The sequence below is a fragment of the Meleagris gallopavo genome, chromosome 11 (genome assembly GCF_000146605.3).
Source record: "Meleagris gallopavo isolate NT-WF06-2002-E0010 breed Aviagen turkey brand Nicholas breeding stock chromosome 11, Turkey_5.1, whole genome shotgun sequence".
In the NCBI taxonomy this organism is placed as follows: Eukaryota; Metazoa; Chordata; class Aves; order Galliformes; family Phasianidae; genus Meleagris; species Meleagris gallopavo.
In genome coordinates, this window is record NC_015021.2 from 13,527,976 (window position 1) to 13,553,980 (window position 26,005).

General features: G+C 43.6%; 1 protein-coding gene across 1 annotated transcript in view; it reads right to left on the minus strand.

Annotated features, from left to right (window-relative positions):
- Window positions 1-4,319: 4,319 nt before the first annotated feature.
- The window catches only part of LOC104912655, a 35,353-nt gene continuing 13,667 nt past the window's right edge, over window positions 4,320-26,005 (minus strand). Inside the window, exons 3-5 of the mRNA XM_010716751.2 lie at window positions 24,383-24,429; window positions 7,803-8,003; window positions 4,320-5,279 (exon numbers count right to left, since the gene is read on the minus strand). Of these exons, the coding sequence (XP_010715053.1) occupies window positions 5,028-5,279; window positions 7,803-8,003; window positions 24,383-24,429 (500 nt within the window). The 3' untranslated portion in view covers window positions 4,320-5,027. The remainder of the gene's footprint in view (window positions 5,280-7,802; window positions 8,004-24,382; window positions 24,430-26,005) is intronic.

The window sequence follows — 26,005 nt, forward strand, 5'->3', positions numbered from 1 at the left end:
ACTGCGGGAGCAGCACAGGGGTGGTGCAGAAAAAAGGCAGGTAAAGAGCATGCAGAACACGCAGCACTTGGGGCTCGCCATTCCTCTGCTGCCGAAAGGCTTGCAGATGTTTCCAAGTGTTTTATCAAGATTGAAAGGTGCTGTCAGTGACAGAGAGCTCAGTGGAGCTCACTGCAAAGCAGCACAGATGCAGCATGCTGCACCGTGCTGCATTGTGCAGGGGATGATGGCCACATGTACAGAAGTGGGACTGCTGGCCCAGGTGACGTCTGCCAAGCCTCCAAAAGCTGCCTGCCTGCTGCAACGAGGAGAGCTCAGCACACTGGGCAGATGGCTCAGTTTTCTGATTCAGGGAAACAAACAGCGGGGAAAAAAAAAAACAAGCCACAAATTAAAGCAAGGTTTGCTGTTAGAAGGAAGGTGTCACAATGTGTTTTGACACTGTACTCTTTTGCAGGACAGGAATAGGCCTTAGTACAACCTTCTCCAATCATTCCCCCTCGTGACTCATCTGCAATAAGTCTGCTCTCCTTCCTCCTGCTAACTCCAGCCCCATGGAAGGCCCTGGTGAGTGTCACTCCTGCTTTCCTCCAGCTTGAACTCGCACGTTTGCTTACATACATGACCCTCCCCAATGTCTTCACCCCGCCCTCATAAGAAACCACATTAGAGGGGGACTCCTGTTTAGCAGTTAAAACTCACCTCCTACAATCAGCCTGCAATGCCTTTCTTCTTTGCAGTTCTGCAAATCAGCACATCTACAAATCAACAAGCTGCTCTGCTTCTCTAGGCAAGTCAACTCCAAAGCAGAAGGGTTTCAATAGCAGTGGCTTTCCATCTTTCCCAGAACCAACAGCAGTGCATCTTTACGTATGGTCACACAAAGCAGTCATTACAATCCTAAAAGTAGATGTTGGAGCTGAGACCATGCTCCTGCACTTTTCTACTCAATTCACAGAATGGGAGAGAGGAGGTTATGGGTCAGCAAGTCTGATACAGGCAGCTGTCAGACTAACACAGCCCTGCTGCATGTCGGAAAGGGAAAGCATCTAGGTGGGAGTGCACAGCCAAATTAGGGGTCAAAGGGTTAAGAGAAGAGAGGCCATTATTCATCACTACTGCTGTGTTCCAGGCATAAGAAACATTTGGAGCTAATTAGAGGGAGAGCAGAACAATGCACTAGAGAAAGCAACAATGCCCTGGTTCAACCCAGCAGATGAGCTCTGTGCTCAGAGCAAATTGGTCTAAAATGAGTATTGCTCCATCTCAAAACCAGGAAGGTGTGACCTACTTCTCTGACCCTGGCATCAGCTGGCAGGAAGAGAATTGACAGAATGATTCTTCATGCCTGTCGTGTTGAGATTGAGAATATTCCATTCCATTTCAGAAATAAAAGCCAGCAGCTTTTCCAGCTGACTTGGGGTAACTAATAACATGGATCTAAATACATTAACTAAGCTGGCTTATATTGCAAAGACCTCCAACAACCAAACAGACTTTAATCAGCCACAACAACATCTATGTGATACAGGAACCTTACTAATAACCTTAATATTTTCAAATGTAAAGTACAGTCAGCTTTTGAATCATTTCCTGGGCTTTTTGGTGAGACTTTTGCTCCTGAATAGTGACAACAGAAATTATGGCACCTGAATGCTGTGCTGTATGCCAGATCCGGGAAGCACTTGGGGCCCTCTCAGACAAACACTCCCAGAGATTTGTAAATAATTAGCTGTAGTTCTGGAAGTTATTTTCCAAAGCCACTTAGAATTTGTGGTGTCAAATTAGTCTTGATTTTATTGTGAGTTGTTTGGGTGTCATCTTTTGGTGAAGCCACTCTCAGACACTCATTCTGTTGATCATAGGATTCATGCTCTGAAGAAGAGATGATTACTTCAAGTCTTGATGTCTGGAGAAGGAGGGAAAATGCTGTGGGCTGCAAGCAGGTATTTTTTGGCCTGATTCACAAGTATTTGTCGTCATAGAAATCTTGAACGCTCTTGTGTCCCAGAGTATCCCAATAAAGGCTGCATAAGCACTCTTTCTGTTTGGTTGTCACTCAGAAAGCAGCTTAAAAATCTCCAATCTACAGGCAAAAATTAAAGCACTGACATGACAAACACCAGCTACTCTTTATGATGAATATCCACTAAATGTTTTCAAACCTTACATAAATTCCTGCTATAGCTGAACTGGCTTGAAAGCCACTTGACACACCTTCACAATGCACAACAAAGCACAGGACCTGGAGGACAGGCTGTCCAAAGGATATGAAAATTGTCACATCAGCCAGCCTGACATCCTCAGCAGCTCAGCTATGCTTCACAAAAAGAAGAGCAGGTCACATCACATTTGTCCTTCTTTGCTAGATGGGCTATTTAAAAAAATAAAACAAATACACATGATAGCCAAGACAGACAAGTGCTATCTCGAATACTGTCAACTAAAAGGAGGTGTTACCTCCAGTGGTCCAGAAGATGATGTAGATGTGCCTGACAGCATCAGAGGATCACAGCACCATTCCCTACTATAAGGGACCTGCACTTACTGTCACTTCAGTTGGCACTTAGCCAGTCATTAGGCAAAGCAGCCTGCAGTATTTGCTGTGTAATTACACTGCCATGGCAGTATGCACCCAGCCATTACAAGATAATTTCACTGTAGTTACCATTATGCTACAGGCTTCAGTGTATGGATCATAGCCCCAGGGATGCCACTTGCCAGACCAAGCACCACTGTGATATTGCAGAGTTGGCTGCCCAATTAACTCCATCCCTAAGAAAATTAACACACACACACAAAGGAGAGGAAGAAGCAGGAGGCAAAATATCAATAGCGGGGATAAAATTACAAGAAAGAAAACAGCAATCTGGTCTTTGTGTTCAGGGAAATCTGCATACATGGATTCCCACTTCAGTTAGAAAATCCCCACATTGTATCCAGTACAATGGTACTGATCCTGGGCAGCTGCCATAGAGTGGACATTTGATGAGATGTGTGTGTTGAGGAAACTGTATCCTCAAAGAAAGTGCAAGAAGCCCATTGATAGAGCGTCAAGTGATCCAAACAGTTGTTGCTGGACTCCAGGTATATTTCCTATGCTGTCCACAGCTGGATAATAGCAATGTTTTTGAGTGCAGATACCTATGAGTGCCAACACCAGCCTAAAAATGGTTTAAGAAAAAAGCTTCATCTCCTCTTTGTTTGGTCTGTTCCAAATGTAAGCTCTTTGGAGAAGAGACTGATTGAGGCTTGGAGTGCATTTGAACAGCATCCAGCATCAGCTTTGGCCTGTTGTGGCAAAAATGCAAAGAAGAAACTTGGCACTCTCACTTTGAGATTTAGCACCAAGAAAGTTTTTCTGTGACACCTGGAATGAAAGCTTTCTGACCACAGAGTACTGTCTGTCTGCTGGGCTGGGAGATTTTTATACCGTTTCTAGCAAGACTGGTCTTCACGAGTGACAAAGTCATTTACTCAGTCTTTACTCTGCTATCACCCACACCACTACTAAGATAAACTGATGCTTCTCTTACAATGTACCACCTCCTATAAAAGCAGAAAGTGATTTTTGGTTATGGACTTGGCTTGAACTGTAACAAGGTGCAAAATGACTTAATTCTGAGTTCAAGTCTAACTTTAGTGAAAAGTGAGAGGCATTCACTGCCACAACACTGCCATGGAAACTGATGTGTGATTCTAACCTAAGCTTTCTCCTCCTTTCAAAAGCCTTTTCACACATGTTGAATAGCAATGGCATGAGAGTTAGAACATATGAATACCAGCTCTTTATTATCTGTGCTGGCTCCTCCAGCAGTTATCCACTCTCTTTCTGGTATGAATGGTCACCTGCCTACATCAACCTTCACTAACTCAACATCAGGCAATAACTTCTTTTCTGCTTCTCTTTAGGATGACAGTAGAAATATGCCGAACTTTTCAAGGGGAGCAGTACTTAAGACTTGGAAAAAGGGCCTTCTCTCAATAGATGACATTTTGCGAACGATGCCTCATGCTGATATACAACTGTTTAGCACAAAATGGCTTTCAAAAGCACCTAAACATGATCCTGCCACTGTCTACTTCTGCACTTTCCAAATGGTTTGGGAGACCTCAGAAGTGTCAGGAACTGCAATATATGTTATTCTTGTCTCTGCTAAATCCAGGGTGCCACCTGCAATGATCTTTAAGCACAGAACGTTTACAATCCCAGACATGAGTGATGTGGCACCTATTAGACAGAAGAGTTGTCATTTGCCAACTGCTAGGGTTTTCTTAACTAGAAATAGATACTGCAGAGAACACAGTTCCAGCAAAAAGAAGAGTTCTGGCATCAACCTTTATTGTTTCCTTTAAATAAATTGCTAGCAGAGACCTTTAAAGTGAAAATCAATAATGATTCAAGTTCCCATCTCTTCTTGCCAGCTCAAAGCAAGTCGCACATCCACTGACGCTGACGTGTCTGTTATTATTAACTTATCTAAACAAAGCAAATAGTAATAACTTCAAAAATGCATCCAGAACTTGTAATCAGTTGGTCTCTACACCCTTTTCAAACAGGACAGTATAATTATTTCCATTTTATGGGTGATTATCTGCCTTTTAATGGTGGAACAACTAAGGCAAAGAAAAAGGAATTAACTTGCTCAGCTGGCCAATGAAATACCAAGAAACAGAGCCAGATTTCCTGAATCTGCATCAAATGCCCTCCAGATAACACCCTTACTAATATAATCAATTAGAAACATTACGTATCACCCATCTTCAAAGGCATTCGCAGTGAACAGGCATCATGAGCATTAAACCACACTGTGTATCTTGGTATCCCATTTCACCACCTGCTTTGATCATTTTTGCTGTGTCTCTCTAATTCACGTAATTAATAGTTCCCATTCTAAGAGGAGTGACATAATTGACTTACCTAGCAATCGCTTCAGAAAGAATATCATTGGCAGTAGGTCTGCAGTCTAAGCATATGCCTGCATCTAGTTGAGCCAGACCAAACACCAGTGCCTTGTGAAGCAATGCTAGCACAAAGACCAACATAAACTGGGTGCTTGTTTTATGTTCACATATCTCAAATGCACCAGCATGTTGCATCTCTCACAGGCTTGTCTTCTTTCCACCAACCCATCGTACATATCAGCACCACAGCCAGACTCCAAACTCTTCATGACCTCCCACTCAACAGCAAAGAGCTCTGTGATGTTTCCTCTGAACTCCTCATGACATGGACCTAATATGGTTTGGTCGAACACTCCTGGCCAAATGAGAGAGCACTGCAAAAGAACAGTAAAGTAAGTCTGATGATAAAAGATCACAGCTAAAACATAACCAGTTCTGCTTCAATTCCAGATCATCAAATGTGCAAGTGGTGCCCTCATAGAGAGCCATTAACATTAGTTTGCTTCACATCCTGCACTTTGTAGTATCCAAGTCAAAATGATTCAGGTAACTCATCTCCTACCCTCTACTTAGCTAAAAACATCTGTGTTGTGTTCCAATATATCTTGTGCAGATGGTGAAAAGGCAGCCATGACATCCTCACTTAAAGTCCATCATAGGATTCATCACAAGGCGAGACACCAACTATGAACAAGCAGCATCTTGGTCACTCAAAACAAAATATCTGCAACCATCAAAGCAGTCTCAAGGATCTTGGCTGTTTCAACAGAACCCAAAGTAGAAGCACAGGGAGCCTGATGAGTTATTACAATCATCTCCCTTTTGTTTATAGAACATTATAACACATTTAATTGGGTTCCTTGTAGCAAACGTTCCTTAGCAGCTTTTCTAAAACTACCAAAAAGGGAATCAGCCCGATTCTGTAAGGAGAATTAGCATCCAGAGTTGGAGCAAAAGACAGAGCTGGAGGGGGAATATGGAGCAACTGGTGATGTCACATCAGTTTGGGACAGCGTGAGAGCTGTGTGAAGGCCCCAGACCTCACATAATGCTCTCTAAGTAGCTTCAGAACCTTTTGTATACATTCATTTTAAGACAAAGACCAGCTGCTGTTGGCCTAAAAGCCCACAAAGCTTCAATGTGAGTGTTTTTTCATGTCAGTGTAAAACGCAGAACAAGGAACATTTTCAACTGTTTCAACCTCCCTAACACTCCTCCTGAACAGCTCTGATTTGATTGTATTGATCGTCTTTGCTCAGTGGAGATAAAGCTGCTTTCCACAGAGAAACATAGAGCGAAAGGATTTGAAAGAAAGGGCTGCAATTAATAAAGCCAGATATTTTTTCCACTAGAAAGAAACATTCAGTTTTGGAAGGTATTGTCAATACCTGTAGCCCCCAAAATATCTCTCTGATCCACTTTGCAACATTTGATTCAAAGCCAGTAAATAACGACTTTCTCACATAATCATTATACTTGGGTTTACATTCATGTTATTTGACTCACACAGGCAGCATGTTATCTGGCTGAGATCTCCAGACGTGTTTTGGGGGGCACGCAGCAAGCCTGAAGTGGTAAGATCCAAATCTAAGCACTGGGAACTTGCCTATTGGAATGCTGCTGCTTCCAGCACAGTGCAGGCTATGTCAAGGCAACAAAGAGCCATTAATTGGATAGTAGCAATCCCAAGGGTTTAGCTTCATTCCTCTATACATTACATGTTCATAACTGTTAAATTCGGGGATAATTACTGCCCCTCTCCCTTTGTCCTTTGGGTGCAATAGCTCATGGACAACCGTTGATGATTGCTTACAAATGTCTCTGCTGAGAAGTATGGCTCTCCCGAGGTGCTGTTTCGGAATAGCAGTCTTGAAGACAGAACTGAAGACCATATTCACAACGTGCCAGAGATTAATGGCATTTAATGCTATTTTTTTCCTCCCCAAAAGCTTCTCCCTGCCTATCCTTCAGATCAGTATAGAAACTAAGTACATAGCCTTGCAAGGTGCCAAGCTACTTCTGTCTCAGTAAAGCAGCAGGAGTTTAAAGGGCTCTGAAGTGAGCCCTTGGAGTATACATCTGACACAATAAATGGCAGTGATCAGCCAAGCACTCCCTAACAACGACCTTACATTTCCCTGCATCAAAGAACAGGTCACCAAGCACCACAGCTTGTCACCGCAAGCTAATTTCAGTTCCCTTTAAGCACTAAGGAATAAACCCCCAGTATAACAAATTATACAGCAACATACGATAGGAATTTGCTGCAGCTTCAGCCCTCAGTGCCTAGTACAGCTTCAAGTGTAAACAAACAAGAACTGTAATTTGCACTAACTGTTTACTCTGATTTTAAGTCAGGGTGAGCTTTGCCAGCACAAACGATGCCTCCTCCCTTTATCTTCAGAAAAGCTAGCCATAGACTAGAGGAATTAAGACTGACTTTTGTTTGGGTTTTTACGTTTTTTTGTTGGATTTTTTTTTTCTTTTTTTTTAGTATTAAATGAGCTATCTGATTAGATAAATCCCTTTGCATGAATTTTTACTTCTCCATGAGGGAACAAGGATTTCCCAGCATTTTTTACATTGCTGGTCTTCCACCATTACCCTTATATGGATTTAGCCCATATCCTCACCAGAAGTTAGGGGGACAATGAGATTCGCCTGCTAGTGAAAATCACAGTACAAATACCAGTGATCAAACTCAGTAGTGCTTCTTCTTGCTGTTATACTACGTCATGAAACTTTTGATCAGATTTGGGGTTGTTAAAGCAGAGAACTTACGATTTTCTCGGCCATATAAAAGCTCAGTATTCCAAATGAGATTCCAACTCCCAAACAATTCCGAGCATACATGGAGTCGTGAATAGGGAAAACAAACTGTTACAGGCTTTGCTTACCCTGATAACGAAGAACTTCCTCATGACGTGCTGCTTTGCACAAGACTTGAATAGTGATTGCATTTGGAAGTCACAGGTGAGGACATGGGATTCCCAATTGAGAGAATCCAGAACTTTCTTATTATCATCTTCAGCATGTTTCTCTTCCAATTGCCCCATCTGGAACTCTTGGTTGTTTTTACCATCTGACATTTTAACAGCCTAAAAACAAGCAAAACAACCCTTTTAAACAACCAAAGTGTTTGATCAGATCTTTTATATAAATGAAATGCTAGTGTATGCCAGGCATCTGAACTTGGTAAAAAATAAATGAGTACTTCAAACCCACTATTGTTCTCAAGGTCTCTGACCTTCAAAACACCATTCTATTCTATTTGTAAACAACTCTAACATGACAGAACATGTGAATACCACTTCACCCTTTGGTAGCAGCATCTATTCCAAGACCTCAAAGCATTCTGTAAATATTAGCTAAGACTCATACGCCTCTAAAGAATTACTCTCCTACAAATATTAGCTAAATCTCACGCCACACTACTCAGCCCATAGGAGGTTTACACTATTCTCCAAATTCAGAAAGATCCAGTGTTCTGGTTAATGTTACTCAAGAGTTTTGTAAAAGACTTCAGCAATGGAAATATGAGCTTCTAACGCTAACATATGTCTTTGCCTCCAGAAGCTAGTCCAGAGTATCAAGCAAGCCTGCATTTCTCTTTTGGCCCCTCTAATATCAACAGACCCAAGTCCAAAACAACCCAGATCAAACTCATACAAGAGAAAACAGCCAGGGACACTAAAAAAAGCCACGTAGTTCTGATTACTCACCTTCAAGTCTGATAGACATTTGTGCATAAAAAAGGGAACCAACAAAAACAAGGCCTCAACTTGCATTTAGCAATGAACACAATGTGGCACAAGGGTCACACTGTGAAGCACACCATTACAGTGAGCAATGATCAATGCTGAGATGAACTCACCCACACTTCAGGCAAAGAACAGTTTAGCGCAGCCAGACCAGTTGCTAGCCAGTGAAGGACAAACTTAAAAAATAAGGCCATGACAACACTTACAGAGTAAACAGCCTAAACTTCCTGGGACGACTCTTTGGAAGCAATTTATTTCCAGGGCACTGAAAAAGTGCTTGGCTTCCAGTCCTGTCTCTCTTTTCTATCTTTTGTAAACAGCCATTTATTTAATGGAACTTTTCAACACCTCTTGCCAAAGAACATCACTCCAAGCTCTGTCCAGAACGCATTTTATGTTTATTTTCATTCCCTTTGTGCTATGTTTCTAACAGAGGGTAGGTACACCTTCCCTACACCTTGCTCTGGGTAACCCAGACTTCCTACCTTTCTACTTCTGGGTTACCAAAAGAAATTCTTAAGCGTTACAAAGCTGAAAGCTCAAAGCCTGAACACTGCAGAATGGAAATACAAAATAAATTATCCAAATATGATTTTCTTGCCAGCAAACAGCAGCTTACTTCCATGAAAAAACTAGTTAAAAAAGTATCTGCCTTATGGAGCGATACTACTCTATATTAGCATAAAATTGCACCCAGTTTAAGATGATATATGTGATGCCCAGTTTATCGTTATAGATAAGGTGTCAGTTGTTGTGGGTTTGCTTGTTTTATCCAGAATTTTCTCTTGTGTTTTATGCAACCTGCATTTAAGCAACAACGACAGCATACAGCCTGAGATTAAAGTTCTCCAGGTGCTTACTGTTGGATAGAAGAGGCTGGTCCACATGGGTGTTGGCTCTTGGCCTTTCCACAACATACTGTTGACTCTAGGAGTGCACTGTGACAATTACACGACACTGATAATGAGCGTTCCAAGAGCCTTAGGACCACAAGAGCAAGAAGAAAAGGTCAATGGACAGCTTTGTGACAGCATACAGGTAGTGTCTGGTTCTTCCAGGAGGGAAAGCTCCTCTTTATTATTGTACACTTGAAGTTGCAGGTAAAATGGAGTACAATAAGCAAGGGCTGGGAACTGGAGGCAGCCAGCCAAATTCAGAAGGAAAACAAAATCTGCATCATGAACTTGAGGTGGAGGGCCTGGTTCAAAACAAACAAAGTGATGGACTGTTCCTCCCATTGCCTGCATCTCAAGACCGGGTGCCTTCCTGAACAGCTTTTGGTGCAAGGGTCACTACCTGCTTTGGTGATCCAACTTACAAAGTTGACCAGCCTAGAACAGTCAGTCCCAGCCTTTGATACAGTGGTTCAAAGTGAGCAAAGAAAAAAAAAAACAACCCTCAGAATAGAAGAGACCTGAAACTTGTTTTCCTTACTCTGTGACTCAAATCACTAGCAGAAAAAGAGTTCTTCAATCAATAGAAGTGATTTTTCAATCAGCAGAATGGACACACAGGGCCAAAAAGGTTGAGAAACCCTTCTGTTCTTAACAAGCAGCCTGCAGGACTCTGCTCTGAAAGGCAGCCAGACTCCCTCTTCTCAGAGGTCTGCTGGAGATGCTGCTCTCAGATTGTTCCTCTGCTCACTTCCCAGGTACTTCAGCCTTGTCACTTGGTTATTATGTGCCCTTGCTCCCATCCCTTCTCCACCTTTCTTTAACCCAGGTATGCAGTTAAACACAATGCGATTCTCAACATGGTTAGCAACTTTCATGCTTTTGAATGGCTTGAAATGCTCCTGAGGCAATACACTGGGTCTCAGAGTCCTGGAGTTTCTTTTTCCCCAGAAATAGGTTGGGATCTCTCCAATAGGCTCCTCCAGCTCACAGTTCCCTGCTGAGAAACTGCTCTCAAAACTTCTCCTAGTGAGTGTGATGAAAAGTCTCTATCTCCTCACGCTGTCCTATTGTAGATGGTGCAGAGATGTGCTCAGCTGAAATTACCCTCACACAGGGCAAAGAGAGGGACAGAACCCAGCTGCTGTATCACTTCCCACAACCCCAGAGACTCTCTTTATGACTCCCAGAGAGGAACGGGCTCTGCAGGCTCCAGCCTCCTACACGCACAGCTTACAGCCCCAGGACCACAGGCAGGTTAACAATCTGCAGGACAACTACATGAATGTAAGCTAAGACACTCCTTGCCCCAAAACACTTTATGTTAATAAGAAAAACAGAAGATAAAAATAAAGGGCTGGCCTTAACAAGTGCACACAGTTAATCTGAGAACCTGGGCTTTTGTGGCAGAGCTGTTCCAAGCTTCCCAGCTGATGCTGATTTTCTAATAGACCAGCAGGGTCACAGCGCACATGGATGTCTCGTACTTCCAATAGGCTGTGAGCACAGCCAGGGAGCACTTGAAGCTAGGCAACCTTGTCTTGGGATGAACAGAGAATGAGTTTGTCATCAGAGTCTTCATACCTATCAATTTATGCCACACCACGGACTTCTTTTGAAGCAAGAGCAGTTGTACAGCTTTCTCATCTTCACTTTCCTGCTGCCCCATCCAGCTGTCCACCAGGAGGTCATATCCTCTCTCAGTTCTTTGCTTTGCAGCCTACTCCTGCTCATTTCAAAGGAGCTGCCAGTGTAACATTCTTTTCATAGAACCCCAGGGAACTTCTAACCTCAAAATTAAGCAAAACAAAGCCCTTTGAATATTTTCCAATTAACCTGAGATTGACACTAACGTTTTTCTTTCAGTGCTCCCACTATTTGAACAATTGGATTTCTTCTAAATGCCCCAGCTGCCTGGCCTTTGGCAGCATCAAAGATTTAAGTAATTCTTTTCCCAGAGATCACTCTGGTTTTGAAACAGTGAGATCCTTTTCTGCAGAGTTCACTTACAACATTGCTCTTCTAGGTTGTGTCATTTAGCGGCAGAGATCAGAGAAGCCTTGCAGCAGCACAAATCCAAGGAAGATATCAAAGAAGAGCCAGAATGGCACGTTTCTCATATACTAGCAATGAGGGCAAGTTAACATTGCTGAAAGCCTTTAGGGTTGCAGTCTCAGAGTCTCACAGGATAAATATCCAGAGAGAAGTCATGCTGTCGTGATAGAGGGCTAGCTCTAAATCTCCAGAGCCAACAGGGAGTACAACTGCAATGCCATAAAAATACAAACACTTGTAATATGTGCAAGAAACTGGAGGTACAAGGCACAATTCCAGTCTGGTGCTTGCAGAAGCATGCCAGCCTCAAGAGCCTGCAGGCATCGAGGCCTGCTAACCAAACTTCATTCGAGCTGGTGGCAGTGGTGGAACATGTGATCCAGCAATGCACACACAAACTCTCACTCTGCTGGAAGTACATTTCTGCCAGCAAAGTCGCAGCTGGATCCTGCAGAGCCCTAAACAAAGGGAGATGTCTCCCAGCATGTAGTAAAATAGTAGCTCTCTTGCAGATACAGTGCCTAGAAAACAGCCATCACATTAGAGGCTGTTATACCACGTATTGTCCATTTAGGTAAGGTACCGCTTAGTTAAGGCCCATCTAAAAGTTCCTGCACACAATACCAATGTGTCTCAACTGTGAAGTAGAGAATTTGAATGTTTTCTATCCGTAAGCCTGCAAACATCCCTCTGAAGGCAAAATTGTCACCCACACTTTACAGATACGTAAACCGAGTACAAAAGCCAAGCAATACCAGTTCACTGTCCCTTCTTTCTAAACCACAAACAACAATAATCTTTCACACCAGCTACCGGAGCCAAAAGTCTCTGCTGGAAAAAGGAAGCTGACCCTTGCCTAGAACCAAGTAGCTGCAAGGTAGTAGCCTGAAGCCCATGCAATGCCTTCCATGGCTTTACCTTGAGGTCTTTTCCTCTCACACACCTCTTGGGTCCTTGCTTGCACTCAAGAAAACATGCTGTGCTCTGTATACTCAAGGAGTTCACCTTCAATAAATAATCCAAGCAAAGGGAGCTAGTGCTGGCACAGTTGCATGGGCTGCTGCAGGGAGAGTTTGCAGCAATGTCAAACTCACCTTTGCTGGTGGCTGCTGCCACTTGCTGGGAAGGAATCCAGCCCTCAAAGGGGAACACTTAGGAATATCAAGAGCCAAGAGCAATTTCACCCCCATTAACTAGCATCAAATATAAAGGACATGTTCCAGAACATAGCAAGCGGTCGTTACCTCCTTGAAAGGCCATTAAGAAAGATCTGGGTTTCAGAGCCCTTCAGTGATAAAATAGAAACAGATGGAATGATTTTATTTTTCCAGAATGATTGCAGGATTCAACCAGCAGCACCAGCAGCACTCAGATTTCTGCCTGGAAGAGCCCTGTGTCAGAGGCATGTTATTGGCCCAATACAAAGAGAGAGCAATGGGACCCATGAGAATTCTGTTCAGGATGTTATGCAAAACGGCCATTTGCACCCCTCTTGACTTTAAAACATAAGCTGTGTCATTCTCCCTATCCCGAGAAAACAATAGGTGACAGGTCATTCTGAAAGAAATGCAGGATTAAATAATAAGACATCAAAGTGCTACTGAAACCCCCAAAAGTAGCCAAACAGGTCCACACAACCAAGCAGTGTTATGGCAGCTTTCAAGTCCAGCCCCCTCAGTGTATTCATCTCATGCAGCCCACAGCACGCTTATTTGCATTGAATCAAGGTAAAGCCTAAAACCCATCTGCAAAATGCTGTTTAAACCACAATTGCGCTATGAAAGTCTTCCATAGCAAAAGTAATCCTTCACAACACTGAGTGTGAGGGGATTAAGGAAAAGAGATGCAATCACTTCAAGACCCTGTCTTCCAGAAAGGTGCTAATAGGAACATGAATTGTAGTAAGGGTGATAGTGAGGATCAAGAACAGTGACAGCTTATATGGAAATGCTGAGATTCCAGCTTGGTTAGCCCAGAGCTGATAGCAAAAATCAGACTCATCCTATGACTCCCAGGCCCTCCATGACCAGCAGCTGTGCCATACCTCTGCAACCAGCCTCCAGCCAGCACACAGCTTACCTTCTTTGGAGCTGGTTGGAGAAAGAAGCTGGTGGAAGGGACATGTGAGTATGATGGGCGCTCACAGAGCACAAACAAGACATCAAGAAAATTGCTGCCTGACTTTGGTTCTCCTGCAGATGCTCTGCATGGTCTTTTGCAAAACATCTGCCTTCCTCTACTTCAGCATTCTCTCTTCCCTGAAGCCATTTGTTCCTCTACCTAAAAAATGCAGGAACAGAAGTATTTCCCTCTCTTCCACAAGTCAAATACATCAAAGCACACAAGGAAGTCATATACCTAGAGGAAGAGACAGTTTCTCCCTTAATTTCAATTTCACCACCACATGCTCCTTGTGCAGTGTTGAAGTGTGAGCATTCTGACAAAACCTGGATCAGAAACCAGCTCCACTGCTAAATAAGTGCTAGTAGCAGTAGGTAAACATTCCATCCTACTCCCTGAAAGGCTGAGTGTGCCAGAAAAGACAGCACAGACTCTCCAGAGCAGTAAATAACCACATAGGCAAAGCAAACAAACATTTGAAGCTCCATATGGCAGAAGGCCTCTCTTTGGAGGGAGGGGTTGAAAACAGTTTTGTCAGAAAGTAGGAAGTTTTTGCCCCTCCTCTGCTCCCCACTTCCCCAGCCCTTCCTCCCCTTGTTTACTTTGTTTCCCTGATTCTAACCAAGTAAGAGAAAAATCTAGTATTTGTGGAACTGGGCTCTTTCTGTTCAACTCCGGCTGTGCCCGCAGCCCACATACTGGTTTAGTAAAATTTGCCCAGTCTGACAAAGTGGTTTCTCTAGCTTGAAATAAAACCATAGTGATTTTTACACTACTAAAATGACTGGCTCTTGATGGGACTAGCAATTATCTATGAATTCCAAAGAAAGAGCATGCAGCATGGAACAGTAGGGATGCAGGGGCTTTCTGTGCTCTTTGCTCTGGCTCTTCAGCCTCTTGAAACAGTAAAAATAAAATCCCACAGAGCATAATTCTGAGAATTTTTATGTCTGTGGAGGGAGCTTGCTGTTACTCTCAAGTCAAGGGAGAAGCGGCATTCAAACTCAGAGAAAAGCTCTTGCCAAAACACCAGCCCTGAGGATCCTTGCAGAAGGTGAGAGTTTGCTGTAGACTCCACTACAGGGCATCTGTGTAACTTTCTTTATGGGACACACTTTCATTGTCCCAGAGATTAGAGGAAGGCAGCTGGTTGACTTGTGTTTGATTTAGGAGGAGAGATTGCTTTGGGACCAAACAGTCAGCTCTTATCACAGAGGGTCTGGGGCCTGCCATTCCATTACCTGGTACCAGAATGTCTCCTTGGGCAAGGGCTGTAAGAACAGATGCTGGTTTCAGCCAAGCAGTGTGGAAACAACTCAATACAAGAGGCAGAAGTGTTATGAAATAAGAGTTGCTTGGGTAAGGAAACTGAGAGAAACCAACTCTGAAATCTTGACGCTTCTAGGAGACGCACAGAGGGATAACTGAGCAGCCTGAGTCACGGCCAGCACAGGGTTGCATGAGGGCAAGCTGAGGGTCTGAGTGTGGCCTGCAACCTGGGCCAGCTGGAGAATGAGCAGCAACACCTCTGCTGCACCAAGGGAGCTTCCAGGGTGGCAAGAAAAACCTGTCAGCACCGGCCACGCTGCTGCTTTCTGTTTGTCAGCTTGCTGAGGTCTGGCAGACAGACTCATCCTTTGCCATCTGCCTGCACTGGACCATGGGTCCCTCAGTGCTGCTTAGGGTGAGACGGGCACAGGGAAGGTAGGTGGCAAGCCTCTTCGGACTGAACATGTTGGAAGAAAAGTTTGCCTCAAACTAAGCCTCTGTCTGGGATTAATTCAGCTCAAATTTGTAGTCACCGCAGGCAGCAGGGAAGCTGCAGTAGCTATTAGAGGATGAGCCAAAGAAGTAAAAGCAATCATGGACAAAGTGTTGCCCTTGCCCTCTCCTAAAAACAGAAAGGAGGCAGAGGGACACAAATTAAAAGCAACCACTGGTCACCAGCAGTAGCCAGGCCCTGTGGACTGACCAGCAGCAGGACAGTCTCACTGGCCAGAGGCCACCTACCAGAAACGGCCCTGGCACAGGGTGTGTGACACACCCAGCCCTGCAGCCCCAGCCCAGAACTGCCTGCAGGCTGCGGCAAGGGCAAGGAGGGAGAGCAGTCCTACCCCAGCTCCCCACTGCTGCCCTGATGCAGGGGACAGAGACGAGTGGCTGGATTGCTTCCTCCTGCCGTGCGCAGGTCCTGGCACGGGTCTGTCTTTGGCTGAGGGATCTGAGCAGCCAAGAAACCCAGAGAGAGAAAACTGCAAAATGAAAGGAGGCCACTGCACGGTGCAGACAGGGAAAATGCACCAAGGAAGCGTCCAGGAACAGCACTCCAGATGACCGACATCCTCACTGCCTTGCACGCATGCCACTGTCGGTGCCACAGGGCGATTCTCCGCCTGAAGGCAGTGGTTCCACCGTGCCCCTGCGATCCCTCCCCGCGTGCCATCGCCTGCTCGGACAGGAGGTGGCAGCAGATGGCTGCCTTTAGCATCCAGAGGACCCAGGAGCAGCTCTCGGAGACACCCAGGTACTCGGGGTCCGGACACAGGGTAGGAGATGCCCCCCGAAAGCAGCTCTCCTCCATGGGGATTACTTTCACCATCCTTGTCCCGCTGGCTCTGCAGCCTCTACCTGATGGCACACATGCAATACAGTACAAAGTGCCTTGCTGCAAATGTAGATGTTTAAAAAAAAAAAATCAGCTCATGTCACAAAAACAGATGACAGCCTCTAGGAAGCTCTGATATTATTGATTAATGCAGGATATGGTTGGCAACAGGAGATAGTGGGAGCATCAGAAACCAACTAAGAAGTTAACCAGTGGAAGAGTGAAACAAGAGTGAAAGCAGAGGACAGAGGTGCACTGCCCAGGTTTCATCTCTCAGTAATCAGGAATCATGCTCAGATAATGCCATGATCTGCAAATATTTGTCCTCTGTCAGCCTTCACCAGAATAAAACTTTCTAGTTCCAAAAATCTTAACTTCAATTATTTTCCAACACCTCAAAATTTCCATCTGCTAACTAAGGAAATACCAACAGGCAATCAGATCAGACCAGCTAAAGAAGTAATCCAAGGAATCTGTTCCCCCTGGATTCCTAAGGCAACTTTCCCCAGATCTCTAACACCTGAAGAACAGTTGGATTTCGGTGTTCCTACATCACCTCTCTAGGGCAGCAAAGGAAACATCAGGGCTGGGTACCAGTATTCTGAAACAGCGACATGGAACAGCAGGGACACCAACAAGAGGAACAGACTGGTACAACACTGGTCAGACACCAGCTTGACCTCAGCCTTTCATTCTGCCTCTGCTGCCTCGTGCCTGGCTCACTCCAGCCTCTGTCCTCATTCAGATTCTTGTTTCACAGCAGTTATCATCCAGGCAGTGCACCACAGGCCTAATTTTCTCCTGTAGATCCAAATGAAACTTGATTTTTTGGGGAATGCAGCTGTGATTTTTGAAGTTGCTCCTTTAATCAACCCCTTTTATTTTTTCTACTTTGCCTCTCACGTATCTGACCTTCCAACAGAAGAGATTCACACGGCTGTCTGTCAGAAGTCTCAGAAACCAGAGAGCAGCTTCCATCTACTCATCTCAGACAAAACAGACCTACTTTCTAGGAGAGAGCTGTAAGAAACAAGATGGATCCTAGAAAGCAGTACTGACTGAAAACTCAAGTCACTAACACTATTCCCAGTGTCCTGAGATGATCATCTGCATTCACCTCCTGGTCTGTTTTTAAAAGTGTCCAGCATGAAAAATTGTGTAATTTTGTTCTGAAATTGATTAAATATTAACTCCTTTTACTCTCAGGAAACACTCTCATCTATTCCTCAACCACATTTTCTGTTTCAGGGTTGAACAAAGACTTTTGGCCTTATCCACATGCAACATGAATGTTTTTCTTTTCAGCACCTGTGTATATTTTTTTGAAGACTATTCACAGTACCCTGGCTCTTCATTTACAGAAAAACTCTCAGAAGTTAGAGACAACTTGATATAACAGCAACTCAGATTTGTTCAACTTCATTAACTTTCTTAGAGCATTTCAGGCATTACAAATAAAAGGAAGCAAATCTCCAGCCTTCCTGCTCTGTAGAAGCAACAGAAACCAGAAGACAAAGCAAACCACACTTTTGGGTTCTTTCTTTTTAAACCAGATGTACAATCTATTTATTGAAGATGGTATCAGAGTGGAAGACAGACTTGCCTGCTTTACAGGTTACTATGGAGACATTCTTCCCTTCATTATTCTGTAAACAGACCGTATTACACAGAAGTGAGAAGTTCTTTCTTTTGGCCATTCAGAAACTGCCCATGATCAGAGTGTTTCACATGCTATGAACTTACAAACATCTCCAGGGAATTGCTTTGTTTCAGATCAAGTGTGGTCAAGGGGAACTAGGCTGACCTTGGTCAAAAGATACACATAGTTCTTCTGCTGAAGTCTCATCAGAGAACTGACGGCTTCCCTTCCTGCTGAGTTCCCAAAAGCTTTGACATGCATCCCCAGAATAACACAGAAAAATCCCATCAGGCACTCTTCTCTTCAAGCATGTTTCTAAGGAATCATTGTAAGTTACTTTGCAACGTTTCAGAAGAGGACAACCAGTAATATCAAACAATTGATAACAATTGCACTGTCTATTGATTCCCAACAGCCTTTAGGTCACATCAACATTATTTCTTCTTTTAGATAAATACAAGTAACTGGCAGCCTATAACCTCTTCTATAGTCAATACTATAGGATCACCATGACATGTTATCTGTGCATCTCTAAAAATTTCAATCTTTTTATTTCACCAACACCCTCTAAATGCCCAAAGTGTGTAGCGCCTGTAAACTTTGGACCTTAACATTGCTTCCTCTACACAAACTTCTTGACTGCTCACTATAGCTTGCAGAAATCAGAGGAATTGTCAACTATTTCTACTTCTTATGCTACACGTATTACTGTACATTTCCCTAGAAGTAGGACAGTCAAAGCTGTAATAGGTTAAGTTACAAACTGAATGAGAAACAGATAAAGAATCAGCAAGACTTAAGTAGAAGCACAACAGTTGACAACGCTGTGAAAGTGACTCTGGCATAAAACACTGGCTTAATCAACCAAGATTCACATTACAAGCCACATACCCAGAAGCCTTGTTTGATGATCTTTTTTGGAGGAATGACCACAAACAGGGCTGCCTGTTTCTTAACCAGGTACCACTCCTGTCAAAGAAGCACAAAACCTAGGCATTTTTGGCCATCAGAACTGCTAAAACCATCAAGCTGACCACCACCAACAGGAAGAGGTCTCCATCAGACACCATGTATCTGCAAACCTGTCACACTTCAAGGCAGGAACAGCAAGCGGGGCAGGGATCTGAGTCAACTGAAATGAACTCTGCCAGACTGAATCCACAAACATTTGAGGGCTGAGAGCTGTAAGTATTTCCCCAGCGCACAGTAATATCAGTGCCAACAAAACCTTGTGCAAAGCCTCACAGACTTCGCCTGTCTCCATCCCAGGGCACCGAAGCGAGAAAGAGTCCAGCACAGATAGCCTACAGCCTCTGATGATAGGGCTTGAGGATATAGATTAAACACACATAAATGCCTCTTCACAAAATAATCCTACCTTCTTCCCTCTCAAGATGAGAGAGTTTCTTTTACTTTGCAAAACTGCAGTTATTCCAATGAAATTTTTTCTTACATGGAAATGTGGATGATTACCAGAAAAACAAATAATTGGGATGGAGCCCAGTTGGATATCACTGAGGGAACTAAGCAAGTATGCCTTGTGGAGGAGGAGAAGAGAGTTACGCAGTTAGGAACTCTCTGTTGTCACATTTAGGCTAAACATGACAAGCATGAGCTGCTTGTCTTCCTGCTACCAATCCCAAACTAACCACTTACAGTCAGGAAAAATTGACATCCAGGTTTTCTCAGGGAAGAGGTTTAAGAATATGACTCAGGAAGTTACTTGGATATACCTCTTTTCCTGCCCACATTTTTTTTTTTTTATTTTTTAAATATTCCATCATATTTTTCAGAATTTAAACCTGGGCTAGAATCATTTCTTGAACTGCATTTTTATCTCTTTGGATTAAATTTGGATTAGTCACCTCCTAGGGGAGATGAGATATGTGGTATACTCTGTTTTCACAATGGAGTTTACCCTCATCCTCACTGGCCACAGTAAGCAAATACTGCAGCAACCTACAGCTCAGAAATGAGACCCTCTCAGGTCAATCCTCACATTCTTCATTTAAGTAAGCAAAACAGATGAAGGTGAAGTTAGGATGAATGTGTATTTTCTATTCCCATATAAAGACAGTTTCTTCCATATGAGCACACATGAAATATTTTGACCATCAGGAGCTGAGAAAGGACCAAAATCTAACTCATCTGCTGGCTGGTCCAGGTCTTTGCCCTATCTACAATGCCCTGAGAAGTAACTTCATTACCCAACATCTTATTTCCATCTTTCTCACAAGTTTCCCTATAATTGTCTCCTTCTCACAGTGCTAAAGTATGATGGGTCAGGACTTTAAAAACATTCCCCAGATGGTTTTGTGAATATTAGAACCATTGACAGCCAGAGCTTAATGTCAGTAAAATACAGACTCCTAAGTCTTAGTTCTGCCAGGAAGAAGAGAGGAGGGTAATAAAGAAAGCAGCAGCTACGTTCAACAGGCACATTATTCTTACTCAATACTGCCAGGAAGCACTTTGGGATCCTGCAGTCTCTCATAGATCCAACCATACAGAATTGAATCTTCCAGGATGAGAAAGTAGCCTGTGGTCTGCTGCCACAGTCTGCTCCAACATCTCAGAACTTCAGGTTGCTGGTAACACGCTCCTGAGCTACTGACACTACTTTATATCCAGCTCTTCCCAACACCCAGATACACACTCAAGCCAACACTGAAATAACTTGTACTCATTAGAAATTGTCAGAGAAGCCTCTAAGAAAAAGCAAGAGTTAAGATCAAAAACTTGATCACTTTTCTCTGATCTCAGCCCAGCAGCTTAACTCTAGGATTCTTCATGCACCAAAGGCTCAGGACACCAAGCACAAATCAGTGGTTTTGCAGGTAATAAATAACATGAGCATGCACGAGAAGAACAGATGCTTGTGGTCCTAAGGGTGGGATTGACCAAAGAGAGCTATGAATAAGCCAGAACTGCTAGATGCAACTCAGATACCCATGCCCCTGCTGGCCCGTAGTGATAGATTTCTTGCCTCAATTCCAATTTGCCTCAGATACAGATTGCATCTTTTCCACTAAAGCCAAAACCCTGAGAGCCTCAGGGAAGAAGAACCGAGGACATCCATCAGAGCCAACACTGAGAAAACACCGTGAATTATTCATAACACTCAAATAGCAAAATTAAAATTAAACTACCTTACAAGACAACGGGAGATATGCTAACAGTGAAGAAATTCCAGGGCTGCCTTCGTGTGCTGTACAGCAAGCTGTAGCTAGAATGAAATACTTAATGGATAAAAGCATTGTCTGTTTTCTCTGTGGATGGATAGATTTCTTGTTTTGCCTACATTTAATACCAAAGCTTTACATAACTATTGGCTTCATACCCGAGGCTATCCTCCTGAATCAAAATCTCTCCCACATCGGTAACAGAAAGATAGACTGCTTCTGGCTTTTTAACTTGTTAATTATGAACTCACTCTTGTTTGATTCCCCTTGTCCTCTTCTCCCCGTGCAATACCTGCCTTGGGAAGTACATGGCTTTTGCATCAGCATTCAAGTCAGTTTTCTGTACTTGCTTAGAGGGCTGTCAGGGCTAGTTTTCAAGGTATGGTCTCCTTTGATGGCTCCCAACAAGCTCTGCTAGAAGACAGCCAATTCCTGAAATGTATTTCGCTCACTTGTTTTTTAGGGTTCTCCACTCTGCAAGGACTGACAGTGTGGTAAAGAGAAGCACTCCAGACTGGATTTAATGCTACCATATGCTAGACAGAATGAGAACCCATACTGCAGGAGAGCAGCCGGTACATTTCCACGTTAACAGAAGCCTGATTGCAAATTACATTTAGTGTCAACAGCTCAGTTCACTGCACACAGATGCCATGGGGGACTGTAAAGTTAGCAAGATGTGGGGGAGTACGGCTGAATTTTTTAAAAAGAGCCTTGGCTGATAGGATGCCACAGACATTTGGAGCTGATGCCACAGAAGAAAGCTGCTGCTGCATTTGTTCTGCCAGAAATAAATAATAAGAGTAATGTCATGAGCTGTTAGTCAAATTACAAATTCTTGCTAGGCTGGTGATTATGTGGTGATACAAACAGCAGTATCGGAACCGTCAAACACTGCTCTTACACCTTGGCAGCCAGCATATAAAGTGTGTCAAAGAAGCGTTCTCCCTTTCAAAACAGTTCAGCACAAGACAAAATGGACTTCTTGTTGGTGCACACCATGTCTCCTTGGGCTGGCTGCAAAGCACACCTTTCAGCCCTTAGAACAGACTCTGTGCAACCAAAGGCGTGATGAGACTACATAACTTGGGCAGATTTTTGTCTCTGTTCATGGATCTGCTCAGAGCAGATGGACGGTCAGGGCTGTGGCCTCTGCACAAGGCCCATATCACAAAGACACACAGATCAGCTCATCCTGCTGGGCCTTTTGATAACTAAACACAGACGCCGTGCTGCAGGATAAATGCTCTGCTTCACATGAAAAAGGTGAGACCTCTTCATTTCTTCTCTGCCCTACTCAAAGGAAAACATCTCACAGTTCAGCTGCTTAGATCAGTGCTGCTAAGTGAAGCAGTCTCTCAAGGCTCCTTGTCCAGCATGACATCTGTGTGAGGAATTCCAACATTCCTGAAGAATAAGGAAAAGCTTTCCCCACCCCCACCATACAGCCTGCAGAATTCACTATTACTGAAGGTCACTAAGTCAAACAGTGCAGCTGGGTCATTTTATAGCCATTAATAATCGCTGTAGCTCGAAGAATGAAGATAAAAGTGATCTAAATCCTGCTCTCCAGGACACAAGCCAATCTTCACCAGAGTCACAAAGGAATTGCTCCCACACATGTTGCATAAGGAACTGCATTGTCCACCAGGTGCATGCAGGGGTTCCTTTCACCCCATCACGTGTTACCAGAAACAGACAGGAATGTGTCCTGTGCCACACTTCAGTAGTTTCACAGATGAGTGACTACTGGCCAGGGCTCCAGGTTGCTCAGAGATGAAGGCATTCACATAATTTCCTAAAACTTAGTATCAGTGAGGTGGAAATGGCTCCCATGTGCTGCCTGGTACAGTTCAGGAATAAAGTACTGTGGCTCAGCAGTCCCCTGAGGCTCTGGCTTTACATTTCTGGACAACAACTTCACTGCTAGGCAAAAGACATTTTTCAGTCTCTTCCTTAAAGCACATTCCCAGGAATCAAGCATCCAAATGAAGACAGAAGGAGAGCCAGCTTCCCAGGAGATCTCTTAGTAAAGAGACTCCACACTGCAGGGGGGAAACAGTGCCCCCAAAATGAACTGGTTTAAAGAGGAGCTTGGGGTTTTGGGCAGTAAGTACAGAAGCACTCACCAGGGGCAGGATGAGCACTACAGGCATGTTAGCAGACTGCTCTATGTCTAGGCCATTAGATAGTTTTAATGGGGAACAAGGATAGTTTGCATTGGGCCACTAAACCCCAAGCTTCCCCAAGGAAGGCCTTTTTCCCCCCACTCACAAAGTATACTAAGTACATTAGTCACTTGTCTAGGGATGATCAAGGACCAAGACAAAGCTCCCAGGCAAGACCTTAACACCACAGCGCACAAGCAGTGAGACAGAGCACACACATCTTCTGTGAATCCCAGACATTCTCATGCAAAGTCCCAGAACAAAACACAGAAACAAACATTGTGGGAAGAAGGCTTCCAAGTGCCCCAGGTTGTTTGAACAGTCAGCTAGAAGCTTTACATGGAAGAAAATGTTAAGGAGCAGGTAGCGGCTGGGTTGGCCAGAAGTGAGCCACAGAAATGGTGGCCTTTTGGGTGCCCACAGAACTCAGCAAATTAAATCACACACACACAGAAGATATGAAAGTGACACCTGGTTCCCATCTGGAGCTAAATGTCCTCACTAACATTGTTTTGTGTTTCCAAGCATCCATGCTTCATCCTATGAAAGCAAAGAAGCCCTCTGTTTTAATACAGCTCTTGGTTTCAATTTTCCACTTTTTTTGTGCATGTTAAATAAATTGTTACAGATTGGGTTTTCTCAGACTTCCTTATGAGGCAATTGACCCCTTTTTAACATGGATGGTTTTGTTCTTACAGCACCCCATTTTTGTGCTGAGCAAGCTAAGAACTAGAATGATGCCAACAGCACCTGGGTGCAATACCAAGTTTAGTAGTCAGCTCTTTCACTCAGTCACAGCACAATGCTCAGACATAATCACAGCTTTCAGAACTCCAGTAAAATGTCCAGAAGAGAAATCACCCTGAAGAATGCTAGCATTTCCAAGAGCAAGCCTCTGTCCTGAATTCCATGGAGATCTCCCTTGGTATATCTTATCAGTGAATAAAGAAACTAAGAAGCCTCCAAAATGGAAGTTCTCCTACTGATGGCATCCATAATTATTTCCTGCAGGGAACCATTCTTCCTCTTCCCAGCCCCATTCATCATCCTCACCTGCATTGTCATCACTCTTCCTCGTCTTTCTCCTGCACAGAACTCTGCTAAAGAAAAAAAAAAAAAGTGACTTCAGTTACTTTTGTAGGTTTGATCTGAATATCCAAACAGACAGAGGTGCCAAAGACCTTGGAGCTCATGTGTTCATACTGATATGGGCAGTACAATCTTTCCTTATTTCTGTAAGAAGAGAAGCCTGCAGAAGGGCTCTCCCTAGATCCCTTGAGTCAGAGAAGATGTGTTTATTATAAGGAATTGTTGTATTTGTTTTTTGCTTTTGTGACATCTACTAAAAAATGAGAACTGTGTAGCCTATGTTCAGTTTTTCCAAGCAAGATGTTAAGATATAAATTTTCTACACTTTGGAACAAGGCTCTGAAATCTAACTCTAGTGCTGTGGTTGTGAGTACCTGCCAGGTCTTAGCCACATCCATCTGACTGACACATCCTTGGTCCCACAATAACCCCACTTCAGTTGGCAGAAACAACACCAAAGGCAGACCTGCTCAGCCTCACACATATTCCCATCTAAGTAGGAAAAGTCTCTGGAGGATCTATTGGAAGATTGTTTTATTAGTAGTATTTTATTTGAGAGAGATAAGATATTTGTAATTGGACAATACACAGCTTCCCATACATACGTGACACAAGACACCTCCTTAACACCACGGGGTGTTAAATGTGAAATGCTTTCACCTCTGAAGTTCAAGATGTTGCTCTATAGCATGGAACTTGAAGAGAATAATTAAGTTTATTTTTGCTATTAGCAAACAATTCCCAATCTGTTTTTCCAAAACCACTCAACCAGTGGTTTAGCAGTCATCTCACAAATACATGCTTTCCAAGGTGCAAGCAGTCTACTCATGCTCCATCTCTAAGGCATCTTACATCTCCAGGGAAAGTCACATCACCCTAATAAAAGCCATCTCTGTGAGGACTAAGCTCATCTAGTGATGGAGCAGGACATTCCTCCTGGGACAGTCTCTGGCCATACACCAAGACAACAGAGGTACGCTGTCCTTCAATGCCCTGTGCATACACTGAGAGCTCTAGACATAAATGCAGCTAGCCAGAAATTCAGTGGACAGCTAAAGGTTAATCTGCACTTGTTTGATTGTAAAGCACCTGAGATATGACGACAACACATTGGCACGCTGAAATAGCAACATATTATTAAGTACCTTCCGTCCCCAAAGGCTAAGACACTTAAAAAAATAATAAAGCTAATGCACATAATAGCCTGTGTCTTGTTATTTAAGAAATCTCTTCCCGGCATCGGACATCGACAGTACGTGTAAATGCACTTTCTCCAATAACTATGCCCAAGGAGCAGCTTGACGGACCGCCAGGCAGCACAATGACTGTTCTACCTTAGCAACGTACAGAAGATGACATGTTCCCTTTAGAACTAATTGCTTCATTCAAAAGGAAAAAAAAAACCCACCAAAAAAAAAAAAACGTAAATAACTTACGTATAGCATATATTATACGAAGTTATACGATCTGTTCAAAGAAAGACCATGAGCCTACAGAAACCACTCTCCAAGCCAAACTGTCTGTGGCCAACAGCTGGGTCATGCTGTGCTCCAGCTGAGGTACCAGTTCTTGGGCTATGGCACAAGA